General features: G+C 33.5%; 1 protein-coding gene across 3 annotated transcripts in view; it reads right to left on the bottom strand.

The window, feature by feature from the left end:
* The window catches only part of LOC140445721 (glutamyl aminopeptidase-like), an 80,861-nt gene extending 60,626 nt beyond the window's left edge, over positions 1-20,235 (bottom strand). The window contains exons 1-4 of one of the 3 annotated variants that reach the window (XM_072538001.1): positions 20,219-20,235; positions 16,509-16,558; positions 15,459-16,148; positions 8,415-8,723 (exon numbers count right to left, since the gene is read on the bottom strand). In XM_072538001.1, coding sequence (XP_072394102.1) covers positions 8,415-8,723; positions 15,459-16,141 — 992 coding nt within the window. In that variant the 5' untranslated portion in view covers positions 16,142-16,148; positions 16,509-16,558; positions 20,219-20,235. Of the gene's footprint in view, positions 1-8,414; positions 8,724-15,458; positions 16,149-16,508; positions 16,559-20,184 lie in introns of all 3 variants that reach the window. The other 2 variants (XM_072538002.1, XM_072538000.1) reach the window with 2 other exon arrangements.
* Positions 20,236-25,926: the final 5,691 nt, after the last annotated feature.

Here is a 25,926-nt window from a genome sequence, read left to right as displayed (position 1 = left end):
CAAACAAAATAAAACAAGTGCTATTTCCAAACGCCAAATACCGGCAAATAAAAGTCATAGGCGTATCATAAATAATTGATCGTGATGTATAAAATATTTAATCGTGATACAGGATGGACATAGACAATCCGTTCTTAAATTCAAACAAAGTGAGCAGATCTCCGCCGAGAAGTTCAACTTCAGAAAAACACATTGCTAATCTGCAAATAACTACCATGCAACAACCATCGAGCAACAGAACCTTGTCTAGCGAACAACAAAGGAATGAAAATTGCTCAACCAATATAGTACTCCAAGAGACAGAGTCAACTGAGAATCAACATGAACAACCAGGTAACTCTTTTCTTTCTAATCATGCTTCTTCTTCTTCTTATCTACCGTCACAAATATACATCGCTAATCCACAAGATAGCCAAGAAAACCAAGATCAAGAATGGAAAACTGTTCAAGCCCACAAACGAGCAAGAAATGACAGCCCTGGAGGTAATAAACAACTAAAACAAACAATAATGAGCGATTACTGGCTCAAAGCACCCACACCAACGTCTAATAGATTTGCTAGCTTAGATGAAGTACCTGATGAGACCAACCAAACCAGAACTGATGCAGTTAAAGAAAGTATTCAACCCCCACCCATATTTGTTTCAGATGTAGGTGATATACAACCTCTTCGACAATTGTTAGAAACAATATCCCCTCTGGGATATTCCATCAAATGTCTCTATAACAACCAAGTAAAGATCCAGCCCTCAACTTCTGAATATTACCGAAACATAACCAAAGCACTCAATGAGAAAAATACACATTATTACACCTACCAAACAAAGGAAGAAAGCACATTCCGAGTTGTGCTTCGTAATATGCATCAGACAGCAGATAAAGACGCTTTAGTACATGAGCTAGGATTAATGGGACACGAAGTAACCAACATAGCTAATATATATAAGAATGGATCCAAAATAGCGCTTCCGCTCTTTTATATAGAATTAAAAACTAAGCCAAATAATAAAGACATATATGATGTGAGAGCACTCCAGAACATGATTGTGTCCTTCGAACCACCATATCCCAAACGTCAGGTTCCCCAATGTACCAAATGTCAACGCTACGGTCACACACAAAAATTCTGCCATATGCCTCCAAGATGCGTAAAGTGTGCAAGTAATCATCTTACTTTACACTGTCCACGAAAAGAACGCAGCAATAACGTAAAATGTGTACTTTGTATGGGAAACCATCCGGCCAACTATAAGGGCTGCAGCGTATACAAACAAATACAAAAAGAAAAATTCCCCCAACTCAGAAAGAATCAAGAGACCCACAGAACAGACACCCATGAAACTAATAGTCAAAGAGTAACCCCTGGTGTTTCTTACGCTCAAAAAACTTCAGGAAATAGTCAAGCGGATGAAATCACCAATCAACAAACTAATGTCGGCTCAAACCATTCAACGAAAATTGCCAACCTTGAAAACCTGATGACAAAACTAGTAGAGAGAATGGACACTATGCTTAATCTTCTTATGACTATGATTTCCAAAATGCACTAATGCAACACAGACTTAAAATAGCCGTCTAGAACTCAAATGGCCTAACGAACCACATCCAAGAAATAAAAATTTTCCTCAACGAGAAGAAAATTGATGTTATGCTTGTATCAGAAGCTCATCTAACAGACAAAAACTATATCAAAATTCCAAAATACATTGTCCACTACACAAAACATCCAAATGACAAGGCACACGGTGGCACAGCTATTATTATCAAATCTAATATAAAACACCATGTGTTAAATAAGCTCAGTGAAAAGTACCTGCAATCAACTAGCATTGTCATCGAAGACTGGCTAGGCAACCTTACCTTATCTGCGGTCTACTGTCCTCCTGGTCAACCAATCAACGAAAACAACTTTAGCACCTATTTCAGTTCTCTTGGACACAAATTCATAGCGGGAGGAGACTTTAACTGTAAACATCATCACTGGGGCTCTAGGGTAATTACAACAAGGGGTAGACAACTGCTGAAGTCAATAACAGAAAACAACCTACAACACATATCTACAGGAGAACCAACTTATTGGCCTACAGATCCAAATAAAACACCAGATCTCTTAGACTTCTGTGTGATTAAAGGTATCTCTCCTAACTATTTAGCAATAGAATCATGCTGGGACCTCTCTTCAGATCATTCTCCCATTCTAATTGACCTGGACTCCAAAATCATACTCAGAAATAAGCCTCCAGTCCTAAATAATAATCAAACAAATTGGAAAATATTCCGAAGCGCACTAGCAGAACAAATACCAACGAACTTGCCACTTAAAACAGAATTACAAATTGAAAATGCGGTACAACAACTTACTACCTCCATACAAAAGGCAGGTTGGATTTCTACTCCCGAACAAACAACATGGAAGGAAAGCATAAACTGTTCGCAAAGTGCAAAAAACCTAATCGATGAGAAAAGAAAACTTAGGAAAAAGTGGCAAAACACACACGCTCCTATTGACAAACAAAATTTAAACAGAATTACCAGAAGACTTAAAAATCTATTAAAAGAAGAGAAAAACAGGGGGATCCAAACTTACTTAGAAAATTTGACTCCGTCCAAAGACACCAATTATTCTCTATGGAAGGCGACGAGAAAGGTAAAAGGTCCACAAGACGCCATACCTCCTCTAAAAAATGTCAAAGGTAAATGGGCAAGAACAGACACAGAAAAATCTGAGACATTCGCTGAACATCTTTCTACAGTATTTAGTCCATTTAACAGAGTAGTGCCATTAGAACAAGAAGAACCATTTAATTCTTTTCTTGAGGCTCCATATCAAATGGATCTACCAATCACCAAGTTTAATATTAAAGAAGTAAAACAGATAATAAAGAATGAGATACAACCCAATAAGGCTCGGGATTCGACCTCATAACGGGTAAGATCCTCCAGGAACTAACCAATGACTGTTACAGAATAATCACTATGATCTTCAATGCTATGCTTAGTCTGCATTACTTCCCTCTGCAATGGAAAGTGGCACAGATTATACTCATTCAAAAACCGTAAAGATCCAAAAGATGTCAACTCATACCGACCGATTAGTCTACTCCCAGTCATCTCTAAGGTCTTCGAAAAACTTCTACTACGAAAAATCAAACCAATATTGGACGAAAAGTGTCTCATACCTGACCATCAATTCGGTTTTCGTAACCAACATGGTACAATAGAACAAGTTCACAGACTATACACAACAATAAGAAGTAGTCTCGAGAACAAGCAATATTGTACTGCAGCCTTTTTAGACGCCTCTCAAGCTTTTCACAAGGTGTGGCATACAGGACTTCTGTACAAATTAAAGAAAAATTTACCTTACCCTTACTTTAAACTGCTTCAAACATACCTTACAGAAAGGAGATATCTGGTAAAATATAGTGAAGCCTATACAAAACTCTACCCCATCCTATCTGGTGTACCTCAGGGTAGTGTGCTCGGACCGATTCTGTACCTGATATATACGGCTGACTTGCCAATAAGCAATAACCTAACGCTTGCAACATTCGCAGATGATACTGCTTTCTTGGCCTCTCATAGCAACCCAATAATAGCATCAGAGAGACTGCAACTACATCTGAACAAAACAAATGAATGGCTTAAACTCTGGAGAATTAGAGTAAACCCCTCAAAATCTACACAAATTACATTCACTCTAAGAAGAGGTACATGTCCACAAGTTAACCTCAATGGACATCCTTTGCCCCAAAAGCATGACGTAAAATACTTAGGTATTCACCTTGACAAACGTCTAACTTGGACCAAACATATATGGACGAAAAGGCTTCAATTGGGAATTTTATACAGAAAACTTTACTGGATGTTGGGAAAAAACTCTCACCTATCGATTGACAACAAGCTGCTGATATACAATACAATAATAAAACCCATTTGGACATATGGCTCACAGCTCTGGGGTTCAGCTAGCAAATCTAATATTATGATAATACAAAGATTCCAATCCAAAACTCTGAGAACAATCGCTAATGCACCTTGGTATATCCAGAATGATGCAATACATAGAGATCTTCAGGTACTAACAGTCTCTGAAGAGTGCAAAAAAACTTCTGAACAATATCAAAACAGGTTGCGGGTGCATCCTAATACCCTGGCACACAATCTTCTTAACAACCAACAAGCGAAGAGATTGAAGCGACATGACCCCTTGGACCTACCTCACCTATCCTGACAGAGCCTACAGCAGTGGGAGTTACGCCTTCAACAGCACCCAGCCATTGTGATCAGTGCCGCTTTTAGTGCTCGCGTATCAGTGTATGTGCGCATCCTACCGGTAAAAAGCCAATTTGTGTCGTGATGATTTGGTCACTGGACCTTACATCTCTCTGTCATGTAAAGACAAAAAATTTTACTTATTGTTTTCACTGTAAAACAGATTGTAAAAATCTTAAATGTTAATAAAAAAAAAAAAAAAAAATTTTTGGTAGTTACCCCATTCCAGCCCCTTTGCCATTCACTTATCGACGACCCAGTTCTCCTAATTAACCCTGAATAGCCGTTCGCAACGTTTCGATTTGTTTTGCTTGCCCTATCTCCATTCCAATAATTTCTGTCCCTGTTTTTCACCCTCTTATAGTAATACCCTATGTGGTAGGCAAAATATTAGTTTCCTATCATATATTTTTTTATTTATATAATTTATCATTTTTTTAATCAACATCATCAACCTGTATGCGTTTACTGCTGGACATCGGTCTCCCTCAACTCTTCCATCTGTTTCTGTCTTGTGCGACTTGCATCCAGTTCTTGCTAACACACTTCAGGTTATCAGTCCATATAGTTGGTGGGCGTCCTCTGCTCCGTATTGCTTCTTGCTTTGGTTTCCTCTATAAAAATACGTTTTGTCCATCGGTTGTCTGATAATCTGGCGATGTGTCCTGCCCAATTCCATTTTAACGACGCGATTTTTATGATGTCGTCTGTTGTTTTTGTTCTACAACGCATTTCTTCGTTTGGGATTCGGTCTCTCAGAGACACACCTGACATCTGGTGTTCCATCCATCTAAGTTACGCGAATCTTATAAACTACCTTTTTTGTGAGTGTTAATGTTTCTGCTCCATAAGTAAGAAGTAACACACATTGGTCAAAGATATTGCTTTTGAGGCATATGAGTAGATCCGATTTAAATACATAGTTTAATTTACCAAACGCTGCCCAAACAAATTTCATTTCCCAGGTAGTTATACGATATAGTCTGCACAATATCCCTCTCATTAACAGTAGTATTTAGATTTAGCAACAGATTAGTCATTATTTGCGTCTTGTTCATATTAATCTTTAGACCAACCTCCAAGGAAGCGTGATACAATTTTTCAAACATTATTATTGCATCATCCATACGATCAGCTATAAGGACGATGTCATCTGCAAATCTCAAATGACTAAGCTTCTCTCCATTTATGTTGATATCATGCTCGGTCGGATATGCCTTCTTACAAGTTTATTCCAAAAGCGTCGTGAAAAGCTTTGGAAAGACGATGTCTCCTTGCCATACTTCTCGCTGTATACAGAATTTACTTGTTTCTTATTCAGATAGTCTTACGCTAGCTATGGCATTTTGGTAGATATATTTGATTATGTTAGTGAAGCGATAGTCTATTTGGCATTCTGCCAATGCTTTTAACATTTTCTGATGGCTTATGGTATTGAATGCTTTGTCGTAGTCGGCAAATATCAGTGCTAATGGTTTGTTGTATTCAGCAGACTTCTCTATCAGGTTCTTCATCACTAGTAAGTGCTGTATCCCGATCTAAATCCAGTTTGTTCTTTAGGCTGATAGAAGTCTAATTTAGCGTCCAATATTTTTTTGATAAAATTTTGATAATTTTTAATTTTTTTTAATATTATTATTTTATTATTAATTTATTATCACCCTGTTTCTCGACCACCTCCAAAAACGCTTACCTGAAATACATATCAATCAAAACACAAGAGGCATGCTTTAATTACAAGACAATAAAAAACGAAAGGCATACACTTGTAACAAAAATGATCACTGAGAACGCTTTTCCAAATGTTACGATAGATATTGACGCATCATATGACTCAAAACTGTAAATATATTATTACTAATTCTTTTCTAATCTAGTAATTATGGCGCTCAGTTGAAAGACCTGTTTGCCAACCTGAATTCTAATGAGTCACCCACGATTCGAAATTTCCAGAAGCAGGCCGAATAAAACCAGTATGAGTGACCTCCTCGGCTCTTCGAAGGGGAATCGCCGCAATTCTCGAATAACGGCATTTTATATTTAACGAGGAATTTTGTTGTAAACAGTTAGTTAGTTTTTAAATATCGAGTTAGTTTGAGTCCGAAAATATAATTGTACGCGGAAATAAATATAAATAAATATTCTGAAATAAATTAGTAATACAGACTTTAATAAATTTGTAAGTGTTATAAATAGAACCTTTGATAATAAATAAAGACAATAAATTAGATTAATAATAAAACTATAACACAAAGAAAACACATAGAAAAAGATACATGGATTGACTACCTAAAAAAGCTCTATGCAAAAAAAGAACAAACGACGCTAGAACCGGAAACAACAGAAATTACCACAAATGTTAAAATAGTTACGCTAGTCATACCTAACTAGTCATACCCTGTTAAATAGTATTGCTAAGATTTTTGAAAGTATTCTTTATGATATATATGAGCATGTTAAGAGTAAAATCAGCAAATTCCATGGTTTTATAAGAGACAAATCAAAAGTTACTAATCTCTGTGTTCTCTCTGAACAAATTGCTAAGGCTATTGAGGCAGGGGAACAGTTGGACGTTCTGTATACTGATTGCGAAAAAGCATTTGATAAGGTAAATCACTGTATTCTTTTAAATAAACTGGTACAGTTTGGTTTCTCAAGAAAAGCTTTTAATTTATTAAAATTCTATTTATCAGATAGAAAGATTACAGTAAAAGTAGGTAACTGCTTTTCTCACCAATATGGAGCAGCTGGAACAGCTTAATGTATGCTGATGATTTTAAACTTTTTAAAACAATCTCTAATAAGAAAGATGCAGTCAAATTGCAAAATGATCTAAGATCAGCTATTTAATGGTTTAACGATTCAAAAATGACTCTTAATGTTAAAAAGTGTGCAGTTGTTTCATATACGCGAAAACTCAATAGTGTTATTGAAAATTATTATATTAATGATGATCGAGTTGAGAGAGTGAGTGTTATGAAGGATCTTGGGGTTAAATTCCAAATCAACATGAAGTTCAATATACACTTTTATGAAATAACTAACACAGCTTATCGTGCTTTGGGTTTTGTCATTAGAAATAGCAAAAATTTTAGAATAAGCACAATTATAAAACTCTATAATGCCCTTGTAAGACCACATATGGAATATGCTTCAATTATCTGGTCTCATACTACATTTTCAAACTCAGAAATGATTGAAAAAGTGCAAAAATGATTTTTAAGATTTCTATACGTAAGGAAAAACAAGAAATTTCCATATGTGGTCTCATACAGGGTAATGTTAGACTCATTTCAGTAGCAGTTACTTACTACTAGAAGAAAAAATCAGGCCATTATGTTCATATACTTGATTGTTAACAGTATTAAGTACACAAACTGTGGTTTATTTAAGTTTATTTACTTTAGAGTACCCAAGAGTAGGTTAAGGATAACTAACCTAGATCTATTCTTTACAAATTACTATAGAAACATATCACCAATAAACAATATGTTAAAAATTTGTAATAAAGTATTTAATAGACTGACTCAAGTGGATATATTTAGCTGTAAAAGCTGTATTTAGGATGTAAAAAGCTGTGAACTTAAGACATTGCTTGCTCATCAACACTAGGTTTAAGGAATTTATTGTATTTTTTTCTTATTGTATTATTAATGTTCGTTTTTTTCATTCATTTATTGTATTTTTTTTTATCTTAAATACTTTACATGTAATTACTATTAGTCTATAGTGTTTGTAAGATGTCCAAATAAATAAATAGATATAATTATAAATGAGTAGTACGATAAGCGATGGAGGTTTGGGGAAAGAACTATTGGGTACTTAGTTGTTTTACTAAAGACGAATCAAAGGAGAAAATATATGTCAAGGGAGAACTGGGAAACAGCTAACATTTATCGTTAAAAAAAAAATAAGAGTTTTGACTGAACTACACTAAAATTCATTTTTTCAAACCAAACAAGGTAGACATTAGTTCATTGAAATATTATTGGAAATCGTTAATAAGGATGTCATCATAAAAAGAGGAAGGAGTAAACCAGATTGTCCTCTACCAAAACTGTATTTCAATATATACATATGTAATTTACTTATCCATTGACTATAATTTTTTATTAATTTATTATAAGATTAATACTTACCCGTAGCTTACTATTCCCCAATTTTCCATTGCTCCAGGAAAAGATACCTGAGCATATTGGTCAATTTTTTTAATACCTAATGTATCATACGAAAGTTGTGTCCATTTACCTAAAGCATTTAGGATCTTAACTCCATATTCTAAAGCTAAGCCTCTTTTAGAAGCAAGATCTCTTCTTGAACAAACTCCATAACTAATGCCATTGCTCGTGGTATTGGAACAGGTAAATTTTGATATTGTAAATGCCAGTAAATAAGAGGACATTAGAGGTGTGTCTTCAAAAACAGTTGTTATGGTATTAGTTTCATTACTAAAAATATATATACATATTTTATCAAGACTTATGTTGTATTAAATTAGTAAGTTATTATTATAGTAATTACTATTTAAATGGGAATAAGCCACAATTAAAGTTAAAGTAGTTTATTGACGTTTCAATTTCCACTTCGAAAATCGTTCTCAAAATACAAACATTGTTGGTATCACACAATCCTTTAGTGGGCGTGTATAGAACCAAGTTAAAGAAAACACGCGAAAAAACTGTAAAAAAGAACATGACATGAGAAAACTGAAATGTAGTGAAGTAAAAGAAATAGACAGCAAAACAATAAATATAAAATTCAAAGAAATCAATAATAGAACGGAAAACACAGAAGAGAAGATAGAATCCTTTAATAAAACATAAAATGACATTAAAGACAATTTTATGAAGAACGAAAAAGGTAAGAATAAGACATGGATGACGACAGAGATTCTGCAGCTGTTGGAAGAAAGAAGGAAAAACAAGAAAAATAACTCTACGTATAAAACATTACCACGAGATATACAGAGAAAGATCAGAGAAGCCAAACAGAAAGAACTGGAGAAAAAATGCCAAGAAACCAACTTCTACAAAGTAAATACCACGACTTCAACGTGCATAAAAATGTAAGAGAAATTACAGCCAAATGTAAAAATAGAAGATTAAGTAAACTTATTAATGACAATGAAGAGATAATCGTGGAAAAAGAGAGTTTTGATAATACCTGGAAAAATAACATACGAAATTTATTTTTTTTGTGAGAGGGATAACCGAAACAGGACCACCTATAATAATGGCAGAAATAAGAGCAGCCATAATATTACTAAAAAACGGATAGATCCAGGACCAGACGGAGTACCGTCTGAATTTCTTAAACTTCTTGATGATGAATCTTTAAGAATACTATGTAAAATCTTCAATAATATCTATGACACAGGCAATATTCCAAAAGATTGGCTAGTTTCAGAATTTATTACGTTACCAAAGAAACAGGGAGCGAAAAAGTGCGGAGAATATAGGCTACTGAGTCATACACTTAAACGTTTTCTTAAAATTATACATCGCAGAATGTACAAGCTATGCGAAGAGAGAATACAAGACACAGAGTTTGGATTCATGAAAGGTTTAGGTACGAGAGATGCACTGTTTAGTCTACAGGTATTATTCCAAAGATGCAGAGATATAACATGCGATATCTACACCTGCTTTGTGGACTACCAAAAAGCATTTGACACAGTACAACGCCGAAAAATAGATGATACAGACCGACGTATAATACAAAATTTATACTGGAACCAATCAGCCACAATAAGAACAAATCTTGGAGATGAACCGACGGAAGCGATCCAGATTCTGCGAGGTGTTAGACAAAGATGTATACTTTCACCTATATTATTCAACCTTTATTCACAAAAAATCTTTAGTGAAGTCTTGGAAAATAGCGAACATGGAATCCTTTTAAATGGAGAACGCCTAAACAACATCCGCTATTTAGATGACGCCTTTATTTTTGCAGACAGTTTAAACAGTTTACACCAACTAATAAACAAAGCAAGGGTTTTTTCTAGGGTGAGGTCATGAGGTCAGTACCTTGTTTCTAGGGTGAGGTCGTGGCTCTTGAACACAGAGCTCATAGTCATGAATGCATTTTTTAACTTTCCGATGCGACATTTAATCTCTTGTGTATTGTCCCACGACTCATTGAATATAGTTCCCAAGTAGTTGTACTGTAAGACACGTACAATTCTCATTTGGTTCACCTACAGATTTGCTTCAATTATGTTTTCCTTGCTGATGATCGCAGTTCATATGTTCTACTTGTTTCCTTTATTTTGTTCATTAAGTTTTGCAGCCCTTTTATGGTATTAAAAAACACTATTGTATCATCTGCTTACCGCAGGTTATTGAACTTTACTTCATTTATTGAGATGCTTTCATCAATATCTTTTAGAGCCTCTTCAAAAATATGCTCCCAGTGCAGATTGAACATCAGTGGTGAAATTATGCACCCCTGTCTCACTTACCTTAAGATTTTGACCTGACTCTTCTATCAATCCCTGTCGTTTTTAGCACTTGCATTAGTTGTTCATGCCTGACTCTATCAAAAGTCTTCTTGTAATCAATCAGATATGCAAAAACATCACAGCTGACATCCTTACATTTCTGAAATAATACCTGCACGCTAAAGAAAGCTTCCCTCGTACCAACGGCGTTTACAAATCCAAACTGATTGGGCGCAGTTTGTTCCTCGCATTTCCGGTAAATTGTTTTGTGGATGACTATAAAAAACAGCTTCAGTAGATGGCTCATTAGGCTTGTGGTCCTGTAGTCTTCATAAACCTTTACTCCTGGTTTTTTGGGCAATAGTACGACAATTTGAGCCATTCTACTGGTATTTTTCCTGCCTTATATATTTCATTAAATATTTCAGTTATTATTTTTATTAGTTCTGCATCTAATAGTTTCAGTAGTTCTGCAGGAATTTCATCAAGTCCCGGTGCCTATCCATCCTTCATTTGTCTGACGGCTGATGCATTTCTTCTGGTAGGACCTGAATTTTCTTCAATGGTGGGTTCTTGTATTGTTTTAAGGTTGTGGAAAAGTTTCTCCAAGTATTCTTCCCATACTCTTTTTTATCTTCTTTGGTTATGGCAAGATTGCCTTCATCATCTGTTATTTTTCCGCTGTTGCGTTTTCGGAACCTTCCAGCTATTTTCTTTACCCTTCGATGGACATTGAAGTTATCATATCGACTCTGATACTCCCCTATTGCTTGATATTGTTCTGTTTTTTGTTTCTCTTTGGCTTCTCTTATCTTTCTTTTGACGATGGTATGTATTCTCTTATATTCTTCGAGATTTTCTTTGTTTTTTTGTCTGATCCATAAGTTCAAGAATTTCATCGGTCATCCACGATTTTCGTTTCTCTGTATCTTTTTTTAGGTGTTGTTCTTTTTTTCTCTCGCTGTTTCTTGTATAATGGTCAGACTTTCACCTTCAGTCAAACATTGGGGTCTTTTAGTTTTCATTATACTTCTTCATAGACTTACTTGTAACCTTCTTCATTCTGACTTTCTCAGAAAAATTACCTACAACTGGTACATGATCAGAATTTATGCCTGCCCCCGGGTATGTTTTGAGAGATGTACAGCTGTTCCTATATCAGTTATTTACTAGCATGTAATCAATACCATTTCTTACAATCCTTCCCACAGAATCCCGTGGAGATTTCCAGGTGTACTCTTTGGGTGTAGCTTAAACCAGATGTTCATTATTACTAATTATTTTGCTTCCGCAAAATCTCCAATGTATCTCTCCGATCGCTTCGCTTTCCTAGTCTAGTTAGTCCAACTGCAAATGATGTTTTGCTGGCCCCAACTTTGGTGTTGAAGTCACCCATGACAATTGTTAGGTATTGCTTTTTCAACCTTTTCACGACTTGATCAATGCTATGATATAGTTCTTCTACCTCTTCTTCTGTTACTGTATAAGAGAGAAATAAGATCTAGGACACAAATTTTGGCTGGTTTAAATTCTCATTGTACAAATGAGCGCCCGACCAGCCATACGCGCTTCATTATCAATTAAAAAACAATAGTTTAGTAGATATTTATGCACCAAGGGTGTTATTGGGATAATTACGCTCAAAGAGCAACATAATAAAGCAAGAGGGTCTCTAGCTCGAGGGATAGATGTTGCTCGATGGGCGTAATCATCCGGTAACACCAGTGTAGATGCAGTAAAATAAAAAGTAAAAACGTCTTAATTGTAGTTTTTATATTATGTGAAATGAAAACTAAAATCTTGTATGTACCACTGGTGTTACCAGATGATTAAATAACTATTAAACCATTGTTTTTTAATTGATAATAAAGCGTATATGGCAGGACAAGCGCTCATCTGTACAATGAAACTTTAAACCAGCAAAAAATGTGTGCCTTATATCTAGTTTCTCTCTCTTATACACGCCGCAGTTTGAGTGCCCGTCCTGCCATAAGAGCTTCCTTAACGATTAAAAAACAATATTTTTAAATTAAATAAACCCAAAATACTTACCGGGAAATTATAGAACAAGGTTTAAACTTGAATTTAGGTCTTTTGTATATTCACAAATAATGTTTTTTACTTATGTTTTGTGGCCTAAAAAAAGTTTACAAAAAAACTACAAGAGACTTATTTTGTTCAGAATGATGCAATAAAGTTCAAAAAAATTGTTTGGCCGAAATAATTGATTGTTACAATTTGTTAGAAAAAATTGTTTAAAAAAATTTGAACATCTTTTAGCCTGGACGACCTCTTGAACCTTATTTTCTCGTATCTCGTCAAAAGTGATTATGCAAAAAAAATGTCATGGGAGTATATTTCTGAACGAACCCAAGCTTTTCGCCTTGTCTATTAATAGCCCAGTCTGGTTATGAATAAATCATCGATTTAACGGCAAAATTATTCGCAGATATTTGAAACTGTTACGACATAGGTGGGGGTTACTAGATGACGAATAGATGAAAAAGTACTCGTAATTTTACCTTGCGTTTTTGTTAAACAATAATTTATGGTCACAATTTGATTTTTTGTCTATAAGTTTTTTCCCTTATATTTTACATAAACAATATTTATACCATTTTTTTATATAATGAATATCTTTATTTTCCCGTTTTTTCAATTAAAATTAATAAATACTTTACGGAGATATTTACAAAAAAGCAGTTTTTTGCACTAGTTTATAAATTTTATTAATTTTTTTATTAACAAAATAAAATGTTATTAATATATTTGAACATCGAGGAATTACCGTCTTTTAAAATTGTTCGAAATTTGCCCCCCGATCGGTGAAAAAGTTTAAAGGTTATTTAATTTATTTATCCCTGAGGCTAAATATTTAAACTATTAAACTTGCTCTATTAATGATGCTAGACACATTTAACAAATTTCATAGGATTCTTTAAGACTTAAACTATCTCAGAAGTTAAATGCATATTGCGTTTTTATCGAAATTATTTACAAAATAAACGTTTGAAAAAGGGGTATGTTTTTTACTTATAAACAATTGTAATAACTTTATATTTTTCAAGCTACAGACTTGTACGTACAACCGTTGGATAGCTGGTAAAAAAACTCACATTAAAAAAAACCTTCTATAACCAATAGGAACGAAGTTAGGGACTATTTTTAAATCATATCTCCATTCTTTATAAACAATAAGAAGAAAAATTTGCACAAATTTTGAATAGAAATCTAAACTTTAGATTGAAACTTATAGCTACGAAATTCATCCAATTCTTCGAAACTTACAGACCTTCGAAACGAAGGTATTTTCGAAAGATCGACATAGGAAAGTGGCGGGGATAACTGTTTTAGCTCCGTTTTTTTTTTCGAGATCGGAACAAAATTCAAAAACGTTTTTTGAATGAATTGAAACTCTTTTTTTTTTTAAATCTGGGGTAGCTCGTGGAAATATGAATAGGTAACTACATAGTTTTCACTGGCCGGTAAATATGGAAAACCTCGGAAAAATTGAGTCCATTTGAAATTTACCGTAAAAATTTACTTTTTTTTTTTTTAAATTGGCTGGAATAGTCTGTCGCAATATTAATATTGATTATTTTTTTTTTCATTTTGTATCAATGATGTAACAATACTTATATATTTTATCATCATCATCATCCAGCCTCAAGAGTCCACTGCTGAACATAGGCCTCTTCCTCATGTTTCCAACCCCGCCTATCTTACGCCGCTCTCTTCTTCTTCTTCAGTGCCTTATCCGGTCCGGGTGTTAACGATCATCAAGGCTATCATGGTTTTGTTGACTGCTCTGCGAAACAGCTCCGCTGAGGTCATCCCAAACCATTGTCGGAGATTTTTCAACCATCGCCGAGAGCGCCGCTCTCATCCAGTTTTTATTGAGTCTTCTTAAATCGTCAGTCCATCTTGTAGGTGGTCGACCGACGCTTCTCTTGTCTTCCCTTGGCCTCCATTCCAATAACCTCTTTGTCCATCGCCCATCTGTCATTCTGGCTATGTGTTCTGTCCATCTCCATTTTAGTCTGGCTATCTTCTCGATGATGTCAGTCACTCCGGTTCTTCTCCTGATGTCTTCGTTGGTTATTCTGTCTCGCAGAGTTATTCCTAACATAGACCGCTATATTCTTCTCTGCGTGACTCTCAGTTTGGTAGCTGCTGCTTTTGTTAAGGTAAGTAAAGGTTAAAGATGGTAATTCCTCGATGTTCATATGTATTAATAACATTTTATTTTGTTAATAAAAAAATAATAAAATTTATAAATTAGTGCAAAAAACTGCTTTTTTGCAAACATTTCCGTAAATTACTTATCAATTTTAATTTAAAAAACCGGCAAATACAGATATTCTTGATATAAAAAATGATATAAATATTGTTTATTTAAAATATAAGGAAAAAAACTTTTAGACAAAAAAAAATGTGACCATAAATTGTTAAAAAAAAGCAAGGTAAAAATACGAGTACTTTTTCATCTATTCGTCATCTAGTAACCTCCACCTATGACTTAAAAGCTTCAGATATTTGCGAAAAATTTTTCTACCTTTTTTTTTTAACCAGACTGTTTTTCTATATTAATAATGTGAAATTAAAAACTTTCAACGCTAAGAAAATGAGTATTTGCGCTTTACTAAAAAGATTATATTTTTTTAATTCTCTTTATCATACTTTATTTTGATTCATTACTTTTTTGGTTTATGTTTTATATAATTAATAAAAAAATACCTACTTATATTGTGAATCCACAATGGGAGTGTTAGAAGTAGCAAGGAAATCAGATGGGTAGATAAGAGTTAATCTAAAAATTGCCTTATACTGGGGTTCATCAAAACAAGGGAAAGCTCTTTGAGCATGGTTTGGTTCAAAGTTTGTTGTAACAACATATTCAGTAGCTCCGTTAGTTAAATATTGTTGTCTAAGTAAACCTTCAAAATCATAATCATTTAATTGACCTCTAAAATATATTTGTAATTTGTAGACAGTACCGACAATGAGCGTATTGGCAAAATGAATTTCCAGTTTTTTTGTATCGAATTTTGAATTATATCCTACAACTTCTACGCTTTGGGTATCTTCATATGCAGTTGCCGTAATGTTCAAAATTTTGAGTGCAGAATGTAACACAATATTCTTTTTTGGTTCAGAAACTGAAAATACTATTTTAACTAAACCTTCGAAAGTTTCACTTTTTCCTTCTAGACATTCCCTGTGTACATTGAAAACTAGATCATACTTGGACGGCACTGTTGTTGTAGACAAACGATAGTCATTCTCAGATATCCCACTTTCATCTTCCAAAATATTTTTGGACAAAAAATTCCGTTTTGGCTCCAAAAATGGATCAGCATCCAGAAGCAGGTCAGGAATAGCCCATGTTAAACTAACTAACGAAAGTAAGATAATTGGTACCATGCCGAATCTAAAATACAGTAATTCATATAACAAAAGTTTAATTAGACACTTTCGTATAGCTACTAAACTCTATATTATACAGTGGGGAGATAAAGTCTTACCTCCTTGACAACACGTTTATTTTAAACATAAAACAAAATCGCTTGGACACCTAGATTTTTAAACTTGTTTTAATATCTAATGTTAATAATGAAATTGAAATTAAAATGAAATGTTATGTATGACTTAAATGCTAATATTGGCAAAGAGAAAAGAGGTGAATTTATTAGTGATTTTGGTCTAGGAAAAAGAAATGAAAGAGGAGAAAGATTCAAACTGTTTGTAGAGGAAGAAGGATTTTCAATACTAAATAAATTCTTCAAATTACCATCAAAACGTTTGTATACCTGGGTCTCTCCGCAAGATCAACCAGAAACCCTAAAACGGAATCGAATTTATTACATAATGGTGAACATGAGATTCTGTAATGGATGCCTATCAGTAAAAAGTTACTCCCGTGTTGACATATCGTCAGATCATGTTTCTGTTGGTAACTGTTGAGATTTAAGAATGTTACAAAAAATAATAGTAACAAAAAATAAAAAGAAAGAAAGGAACAGGAAGGCGAAGAATTTCCCGGTTGAAAAATCTATGTATGTGGTCCAACACAAGAACCACAAGTATTTTGAGCAGCAGTATGCATTATTGCCACAAATTGGTCGCATTGTTCCTGAAGTGACCCTTTCCACGTTAACATCCTCCTATTCTAGCTTGGCTGCACCGTACTGATGACGACCAAATAGTCAGAAATACTTATTTACGGTTGCCTTCCATCTTATACACGTAGTTTTTTCCCTCATTGCCATATATATATCCCAAGACGTGTCAAGAGACCACGAAGACGTCCAAATTTAAGATGGGACTATGACATAAGGAAACAAGCCAGTACGAAATGACACAGAAAAGCGAATATTAGACAATTGTGGTCAGAACTGAAGAACGAATATGTAAGGGAGACTGCACCCTAAACGGTAGTAAGAACTAAAAATGGAATCCCCAATGAGAGAACAATAACTTAAATAATCTGCTATGCAGACAACGCAAGACTACTCTCTCAAAGTGAAGATAATTTACAACGTATGCTGCACCAATTTAATACAACCACCAGAAAATTTAACATGTTAATTTCCCCTAAAAAGACAAAATGCATGATTATAACAGAAAATTTACTGAGATGTAAATTGGAGCTGGAAGGTCAGATAATAGAACAAGTAATGGAGTTTAAATATCTAGGCATCACATTATTTACCTACGGAAAGCTAGAAACTGAAGTGAAAGATCAAATAAATAGAACAACCAAAGCCACAAGTTGCCTGAATGAAACAATATAGAGAAATAAAAATATCAGGAAAGAAATGAAAGGCAGAATTTTCAAAACAGTCATCGGGCACATAACGACATACGCGGCAGAAACACAACTTGACACACACAGGACAAAAAGGATGTTAGAAACAGCAGATATGAAAACACTTAGAAAAATTAATGGTAAAACACTATGGAACAGAGCTAGAAGTACAGATATACGACGTATATGCAAGGTGGAGAGCATCTGGGACTAGATAAGAAATAGAATGGAACGATCATATAAGCCAAATGACAATAAATAGAGTAGTGAAGACAGCAAGAGACAGTTCCTTAATAGAAAGACGATCGGTAGAAAAACCACGCAAACGATGGAATGATAACTCACTGAAGGCACATTGAAGCACAGACATAGTCATGTTTACATAAACAGAAGAAGAAAAAAAAAAAAAAAGAAAAAGAACAAGAAGAAGAAAAAAAGGAAAGAGCAATGTTAGGTATACGACTGTTAGATAAAAAGAGGAACGACTGACTAAGATCAAAGACAAGGATCAAGGATATCACAACAAAAATTGCCAAACTCAAATGGAGCTTCGCAGGCCACACTGTTAGACCAAAAGACCAACGTTGAAAAGCCACAATAAAATATTGGGGACGACCAAGGGAAAGACAACAAATAAGATGGGTTCTTCTTCTTGATGTGCCTATCCGTTACGAATGTTGGCGATTATCATGGCAATCTTTATCTTATCTGCAGCAGTGCGGAAAAACTGCACAGATGTTGTATTGAACCAGATTCTGAGGTTCTTTAACCAAGATGTTGTTGTTTTTCCTGGACCTCGTTTTCCAAATATTTTTCCTTGAAGGATGGCTTGAAGATGGGTAGGTGACATAAAAAAGAGTAGCCAGAACAAATTGAAAGTATGTTGTTGATACTCTCACGATAGAGATCGATGGAAGGAGTTGGGAGAAGTCTATGTCCAAAAATGAACGCCAGAATACTAAAAAGATTCAAATATGAAGTTCTATTAAAACATGGAGGAGAAATAGTTACACAAAAATATTTAACTTGATAAAAGCATTCAAATGCAAGAAAAAATGACAAAATAATGGATATAGGCAGCAGTATGCTGAATATTTCAAATACAGCTCACTAAATACCGTCACTTACGTTAATAATGGGCTAAAAAAGAAATCAATGAGATAGAACGACGGTATTAAAGTGACTATATAAAATAGACGGATAACGGATCAAATATTTAGGTTAAAAGGGAAGCACATATTGGGAATAAAATCTCCTGCATAATTTCTGCTATGTATCGCAAAAATCATTAAGAATATCACAAAAACGTACAAATAAAATAAATAAGTGGGGCCCAAATAAGCAATCGCGGAAGATGTTGAACAATAATTAAAATAATATGGACATGTACTCCAAATGAATAAGTCGCGACTTCCAAAAGCACCATTGAAAAAAAACAAAAAAACCATCTTGAGAAAGAATTTCAAGAAAAAAAACATCAAGAAGGCAACAAGCTCGAGAAACTTGGACGAGAAGATAGGGTTAGAACAAGATTGGGGATAAGTCTAAAAAAAGAACAGCGACGACATAATATTATTAGTGGGATATTTGTTGTTTTTTTCTCCATAATCAAGTCCTTTTTTTGTTGAACTAAATTGCAATAACTCTTTATATACATTCACACATAACTTCCCTTGAAGTTATTATAAAACTCTTCGGTTAAACAGTTTTTATTAAAACGAGTGGATTTAAATTCATTTAAGCATTGATCACACTTTTGTTGTTTAAATAAAATGGGTCAACAAAACTTGAGTTTTATAACTTCTCTTTAAAGAGAAAGGTAAAAGTTTAAAAAAATATTATGTTTATTGACGTTTCAATTTCCACTTCGGAAATCGTTCTCAAAATACAAACATTAGTAAATTAAACAAATTTTGTTTTTTTATTAAAAAAAAAAACAAAATTTGTTTAACTTACTAAAATATTATGTTTTACCATTAAAATTTTATTTACATAAGTACTATTAATATTTATCTAACAAATAATACGAAATTGTTCAGGTTTTTTAGTGTAGCAATTTTTGATCAAGCAGCAAGAATAACCACTTACCAAGGGATAACTAGCATATTAGCATAGACAAGAAAGTGTATCAATCAAATGAATGGGATACTATGGGATGTACAGATTACCAGAAATAAAAACAAGATAATACACCTTGGTACGCAGTGTAATGAATTACGGAGCAGATAATTGGGTAATAAATAAACGAAACACTCCCTAAATTACAGCAACCGAAATGGAGTAAAAGAGAAGAAGCTGTAGAGTAATAAGACGGGTTCGTAGTAGAATAGAAATAAAGAAATAAAAAGAAGTATGGCAGTGGAACAAGACATACTAAACTGTATTGAAGAATCACGTTAAATTTGGTATGTGTTATGGACACGTAAGAAGAGCAGATCGTACAAGGTGGATATCAAAGATTTTGGATTGGAGCCTAATAGGAAACACAAAAAAAGCAGACTTCGATGAACATGGAGAGACGAGTGAACGTAGAGATGGAGAATGGTAGGATAGAATGGACTGGAGAAGTTAGTCGTACGTCTGCGAAAGTCGTAGAAATCTTTGCATACAGAATATATATAATTATATATTATATTCTATATTCTTAATATTATTTTACCTTCTATTGTTAGTGTTGGTATTAAAAAACTTACTTGTGACACAAACCTTCTCGACTACTTTTGTCGGAATTGTTAAGGCCTTTATATTAAAATCATTACATTATAAATATTCATAGATAAAGTTTACAACTTGATTGCGTCACGATCAGAGACTCATATTTCTGATCGTGGTTAGTTTTTATTGTTAAAACTTTTGCAATAAAACGCATTTATCGTCTTAACTTAAATATTCAAAGATAATATTAACTACTACCTTAGAATTGCACAATAAAATTAGGTTTAATTGTTTTAATGTTTTTGTTTACGAGCGAACATTTCTGACTTCAGGAGTCATCAAGCTCTTCGATTTTTTCAAATATGTTCAATATCAATTTTGGAGGCATCATTGGATTGCCGATATCTTGATTGCAATAAAGCTTTGAGAAATCCCCACTGCGATCTACTTATCCTTGTAGGTACAGTCTCTACAATAGATAAGAGTTTTCAGCTCCCTGAAGAGAAAATTGAACAAATTAGCTAAGGGGACAACCCAAGTAGAAAAACTAGGTAAGATGGTCATCCTGTCCAACAGAAATGGGCTAAAAAAGATGAGCTATCACTTCCGTTGTAAGGGTTATCGGAAAACGAAAAAAAAGTCATACATAGTGCTGTGTAAAATGATAAAGGATGCTTATAGAAACGGAACACGTATAAAAAAGGGACACAGAAAGCAGATAGAAACCCTACTCATGGAATGAGAAAATAGATAATCAGTGAAAAATCTGTAATGATCTACGCAGAAGAGTCATTCGATCGCAAAGATATGATAATTCGGCAACAAAGATAGAGAAGAAGATCAAAGAGGCAAGAAGAGTACTAAGAAATATGATTCGTAAATCAAAATGCAGTTAATTAATCAGCCAAAAGGAGAAAAAGTTTGAAATATTTTTTTACATTGTGGGCAATGGCAGATGACAACGGCATTATGGACAAAGCAGGTCCCATGCTTGCCCATATTGTAGCATCCTAAATAATTATATTAAACTGTCTTTTTGTCTAGTGCTCGATTTTGTTTCAGTGTATTTAAAAGTTTAAAAGTTAAAAAATATGCTGGATAGCCAATTTTTTGACAAAATGCTCCTGATCAAGCTCTCAGAACGAAAGTAATTGGACAAGATTTATGAAAAGAACTAGACATTTGTATATATATATATATATATATATATATATATATATATATATATATCTCGTTTTTTGGACATAGGCCTCTCCCAACTCCTTCCATCAATCTATATCCTGAGCAACATAGTTCCAATCTAATTTATTCCGGCCATTCTTTTAATGTTGTCCACCCATCTCATCTGTCGTCTTCCTCTGGGTCGTTTACCTTTGTAAGGTCTCCAATGTTGTATTGTGGCGTTCCAACGTTGGTCTTTTATTCTAGCAGTGTGGCCTGCGAAGATTCATTTGAGTTTGGCAATTTTTGTTGTTATATTCTATATACTAAACCTTTGTTTTTGATCTTACCCAGTCATTGATCTTTTTATCTGACAGTCACATACCTAATATTGCTTTTTCCATAGTTTATTCATATTTGTCTTGGTTAGGGTCAGGATTTGACATCCATATGTAATAATAGAAAGGATGCATTGGTTAAACACTATTCTCCTCAAGTATCAAGGTATTTTGCGGTTTTTCAGTCTCCAACTGAATTTTCCAAATCCTGCCCATGCCAGTATTGCTCTTCTAGTGATTTCCGCACTTTGGTTTTCTTTGTCAAGTTTCAGAATTTGGCTTAGGTGGATATATTCCTGGACTTGTTCTATTTCACTGCTATTTATAGTTATTCGTCTGGGATTGTCTTCGTTGGTTATTGTTTTTGTTTTTGTCATATTCATTTTCAGATATTTTCAGGAATCTGAGGTGGTTTAACTTGTTACCATTAACGTTGATGCCATATGTTGACCAATTTGTAAACTTCGTCTAGGGCTAGATTAAAAAGCTTTGAAAATATTAGGTTGTACTATCTTTGTAATTTTATATTTGTCATTCTCCTCCATATTATTGGTGGCTTTAATTTTAATGATTTTTGGACACTTAGTGTTGGTCTTAGACATTATATATATATATATATATATATATATATATATATATATATATATGTATACATAATATATATTTTACAATTAACTTTCCGCGGGTGCTGGTCTCCCTGTTCATGCATGTTTCTTTAGATGCATAATTAGATATTATAATCAAAAAGTATCCAATATCCTAGGATATTCCAAATCTAACAAAACACTACTTAACTTACATATTTCATCTATAAAAACATAAATATAAACAAGTTGAAGCAGCACCGATGGGTTCACCACTGTCACTGATAACAGCAAACCTGTTTATGCAAGAAATAGAATATTGTGAAAAACTGTGTTGAAGAAGAATAAAAATAAATCAAGCAACAAGGCTGATGAGTAGAGCTCAACCTACCTATAAACATACAGAGCCAATTAAAAGAATCGCGGCCAGATATCAGCGGAGGGAAGGACACCAAATTTGACTATTTAAGTAACCACCTCAAGCATTATAGCCAGTTTAGTTCAAGCACCAGCAGGAAGCGTTACTAGCTGACTTGACAAAGAGGATAACAGAAATAAAGCGCTTAACGCTGGCTTAAATTTAAATTGGTTATGGAATCATGTTGGAGTTATGACCCAGGATCCCACATGAAGAGCGTTTAACTGATAGTTATGCTCTTATCGCACAGCAGAGACCAATAGGGGTGAAAGGGATAGTTTGGAGCATTAGAGAGCGTTGGAGTGATTTCTGTTTACACTCGAATTACATAATACAAAATACATCAAAGAGTTCTTACAATAGACACAAGTAAGCTTAAAGAACCCAAAGTAAAAAAAAGCCTTTAACATGAACTACATATGAACTGTAGCAAACTGAACATAGGCACCAATGATATTGACGAGTACTGGGATCGACTAAAACATGGTATACTGGAACCGTGTAAATAAATACTAAAGGCTTCCGCAAGGAAAAAGGGGGAATTGATTTTTGACAAATATAGTGGAACAATGGATGCAATATAAAATTAAAAATAAAAATAACAATAAATACAGGGCATTAACCATGAGATCAGAAAAAAGATAAAGTGTGCAAAAGAAAAATACTTTAAAGAGAAATGCAACGAGATCGCGGACTTTAATAAATCTATTTAATCTACACAAGAAAGTTAAAGAAATGACAGGACTCAGAAAACAAACAAAATTTCACTGGTGCACGTCTGGATAGACACGGACTTACTGTAACACAGAAGGATAAGAAAATACAAAGCTGGGCAAGACAAACGCAAGAGAATGCGGCGATTAGCTTAATGTCTCATGTGTTCAAGTTACTACTTAAACTCATCCAAAATCGAATATATCATAAACTGGACATAGATATTAATGTTACACAATTTGGGTTTCGCAAGAGCCCAGGAATGCACGAAGCTCGTTTTTACCTTAATATACTGATATAAAGGTGACTGGACGTCAATCAAGATATATATGCGTGTTTATTGACTGGAATCAAGCATTCGATAAAATACGATAAATAATTAATGAATGTCCGGAAACAGACTGCAACGAGGGTTTTTCAAAAGGTTGATCTGACAATTCATCTACAGTTTGATGTCTTAACGGTGGAACATTTTATAAAAAGCAGTGGAAGATATTCTATTGGGGAAATGCAAGGCGATACAATAGTTATTAGTTATTCTTACGTTTACTACTAAAAGTTTCGTTTATATTTTTAAGTTATTTTCTTTCTTGTTTGTTATGAATTTAAGATATTTATAAATGATAGGTTTTGTTTTTTACCAATTATTACGAACCAGAAGTATATTCGTGACATTTCATTATTATAAGGGAGAACGTTTTGGATTTAAAATATAATATAATTTAGCACCTCGACACCGTGAGGTACAAAAGGACGGCTTAAGTAAGTAAGTATAATTTAGCATTTGAGATGTTGTAAAATAAACATGTACATATTTGTTAAACCAAAAATAATATAAATGAATGAAAATATTGTGTGTACATCTGGATTACACAATTAATTGTTAAGACGTAATATTTTGAATATAACATTTTAACAAAATATATTTAACATATAAATTAACAATTTTACCGTTGACGCAAAAATATTTTTATGTGTAAGTTTCCTATTATTTTCCTTATTTTAAAAATATACACGCCACCATTGAACTACACGCGTCTCTCATCTCGGACCCCTCGAGGATCTATCATTTCTAAGCGATAACCTGACAATCCTATGGAATTTATAGTATAAGGATGGAACCTATGAATAAATATTTGCTTCCAAAGAAGCTGATGACAATGGCCGACTCTTGTTTACGGACTGTCAGTGGTGTACGAAAAAAATCTTTTGCTGCAATATAAGCACAATAATTATTTAATTTCTTTGTTGTTTACATTTGAATAAAATATATAATGATGTGTAACATTGTAAAATTAAATAAAAACATATAATATATATATATATATATATATTATATATATATAGATATATATATATATATATATATATATATATATATATATATATATATATATATATATTGTTATGATTGTTTATTTTGACTTTAATCTTAGTTTATTGAGCCAAAAAAAAAAGAATTATAACTTATTTGTTATCAAAAGTAAAATAATCCTTATATTACCTGTGTTCGATGGATTCAAAAGATTTTCTAGTTGTCTTTTATCGGGAAGAGAAGAAAGGATAAGAATACAAATATATTATATTACAAAGATTTACGTTTCTTTATTTTATATGAACGAATAAAACAATTATTAAATTCTGTCGTTATCTTATCAATCAGCATACAAGAAAATAAATCAAATTTTTATAATAATAAGATTATAAAGCTACATACATTTATATTACGTGAAAACCAATTTTACTTAAAATTTTCTTTACTTGAAAAAAGAAACAACAAAACTTTAAACTTTTGATTAGCCTAACAAAACCTCAGTTCTTAAATTTGAATGCTAATGATCATGATGTCGAAACGATCCTTCACAGATATAAAATTCAATTGTACAAACACTTACAGCTTATTTTCTTCTTGAGTTGTATGTTAAAAAATATCCAGAAAAGTCCATTCTCCTCAACGATGTGATCTCTCCTTTTTGGCACCTCGGCTCTTTCTTAACGTCTCTGCAAACCTCCTGCAGACTACACAAAAAACACCTGATTCACTTCTCCAAACTCAGCTACTTATTTATGACACCAGGACCTCCTTTTGTCAACTTGATGCCATAAGAATACTTTCACATATACTTCATAAAATGCCCACGGTAGATACAAGGACCTCTTTTAATCTACTTGTTATCTCCTTCTTCAAACTATTCACTTCTTTTCGTTACGCCGGTATCCAAACTCACGAACCACACCCTATCTTGAGACAAAACGACTGTTTCCTTTCGATTACCAAAATATGACTAACTTCTCCTGTCTCATGATCGACTCACAAATTCCCATTTAAAGACGACCGTCCAATCAAAAGCTCAAATTGTGTTTACCATGATTTTGGAAAAGCCTAATTTCGGTTTCAGAGAAAAACTAAATAGCTTACTTTAAAATTGGTTTTTTCAATACATCATTTATACATATTTCAAAAGATTAGAATATGGTCATTTAATACTCGACTATACAAACAATAAAAAGATTAACTTACAGGTAAAATG

The sequence above is a fragment of the Diabrotica undecimpunctata genome, chromosome 7 (assembly GCF_040954645.1).
Source record: "Diabrotica undecimpunctata isolate CICGRU chromosome 7, icDiaUnde3, whole genome shotgun sequence".
Classification (NCBI taxonomy): domain Eukaryota; kingdom Metazoa; phylum Arthropoda; class Insecta; order Coleoptera; family Chrysomelidae; genus Diabrotica; species Diabrotica undecimpunctata.
Note: the sequence above shows the minus strand (reverse complement) of the source record. Positions and strands in the feature narration are given on the sequence as shown.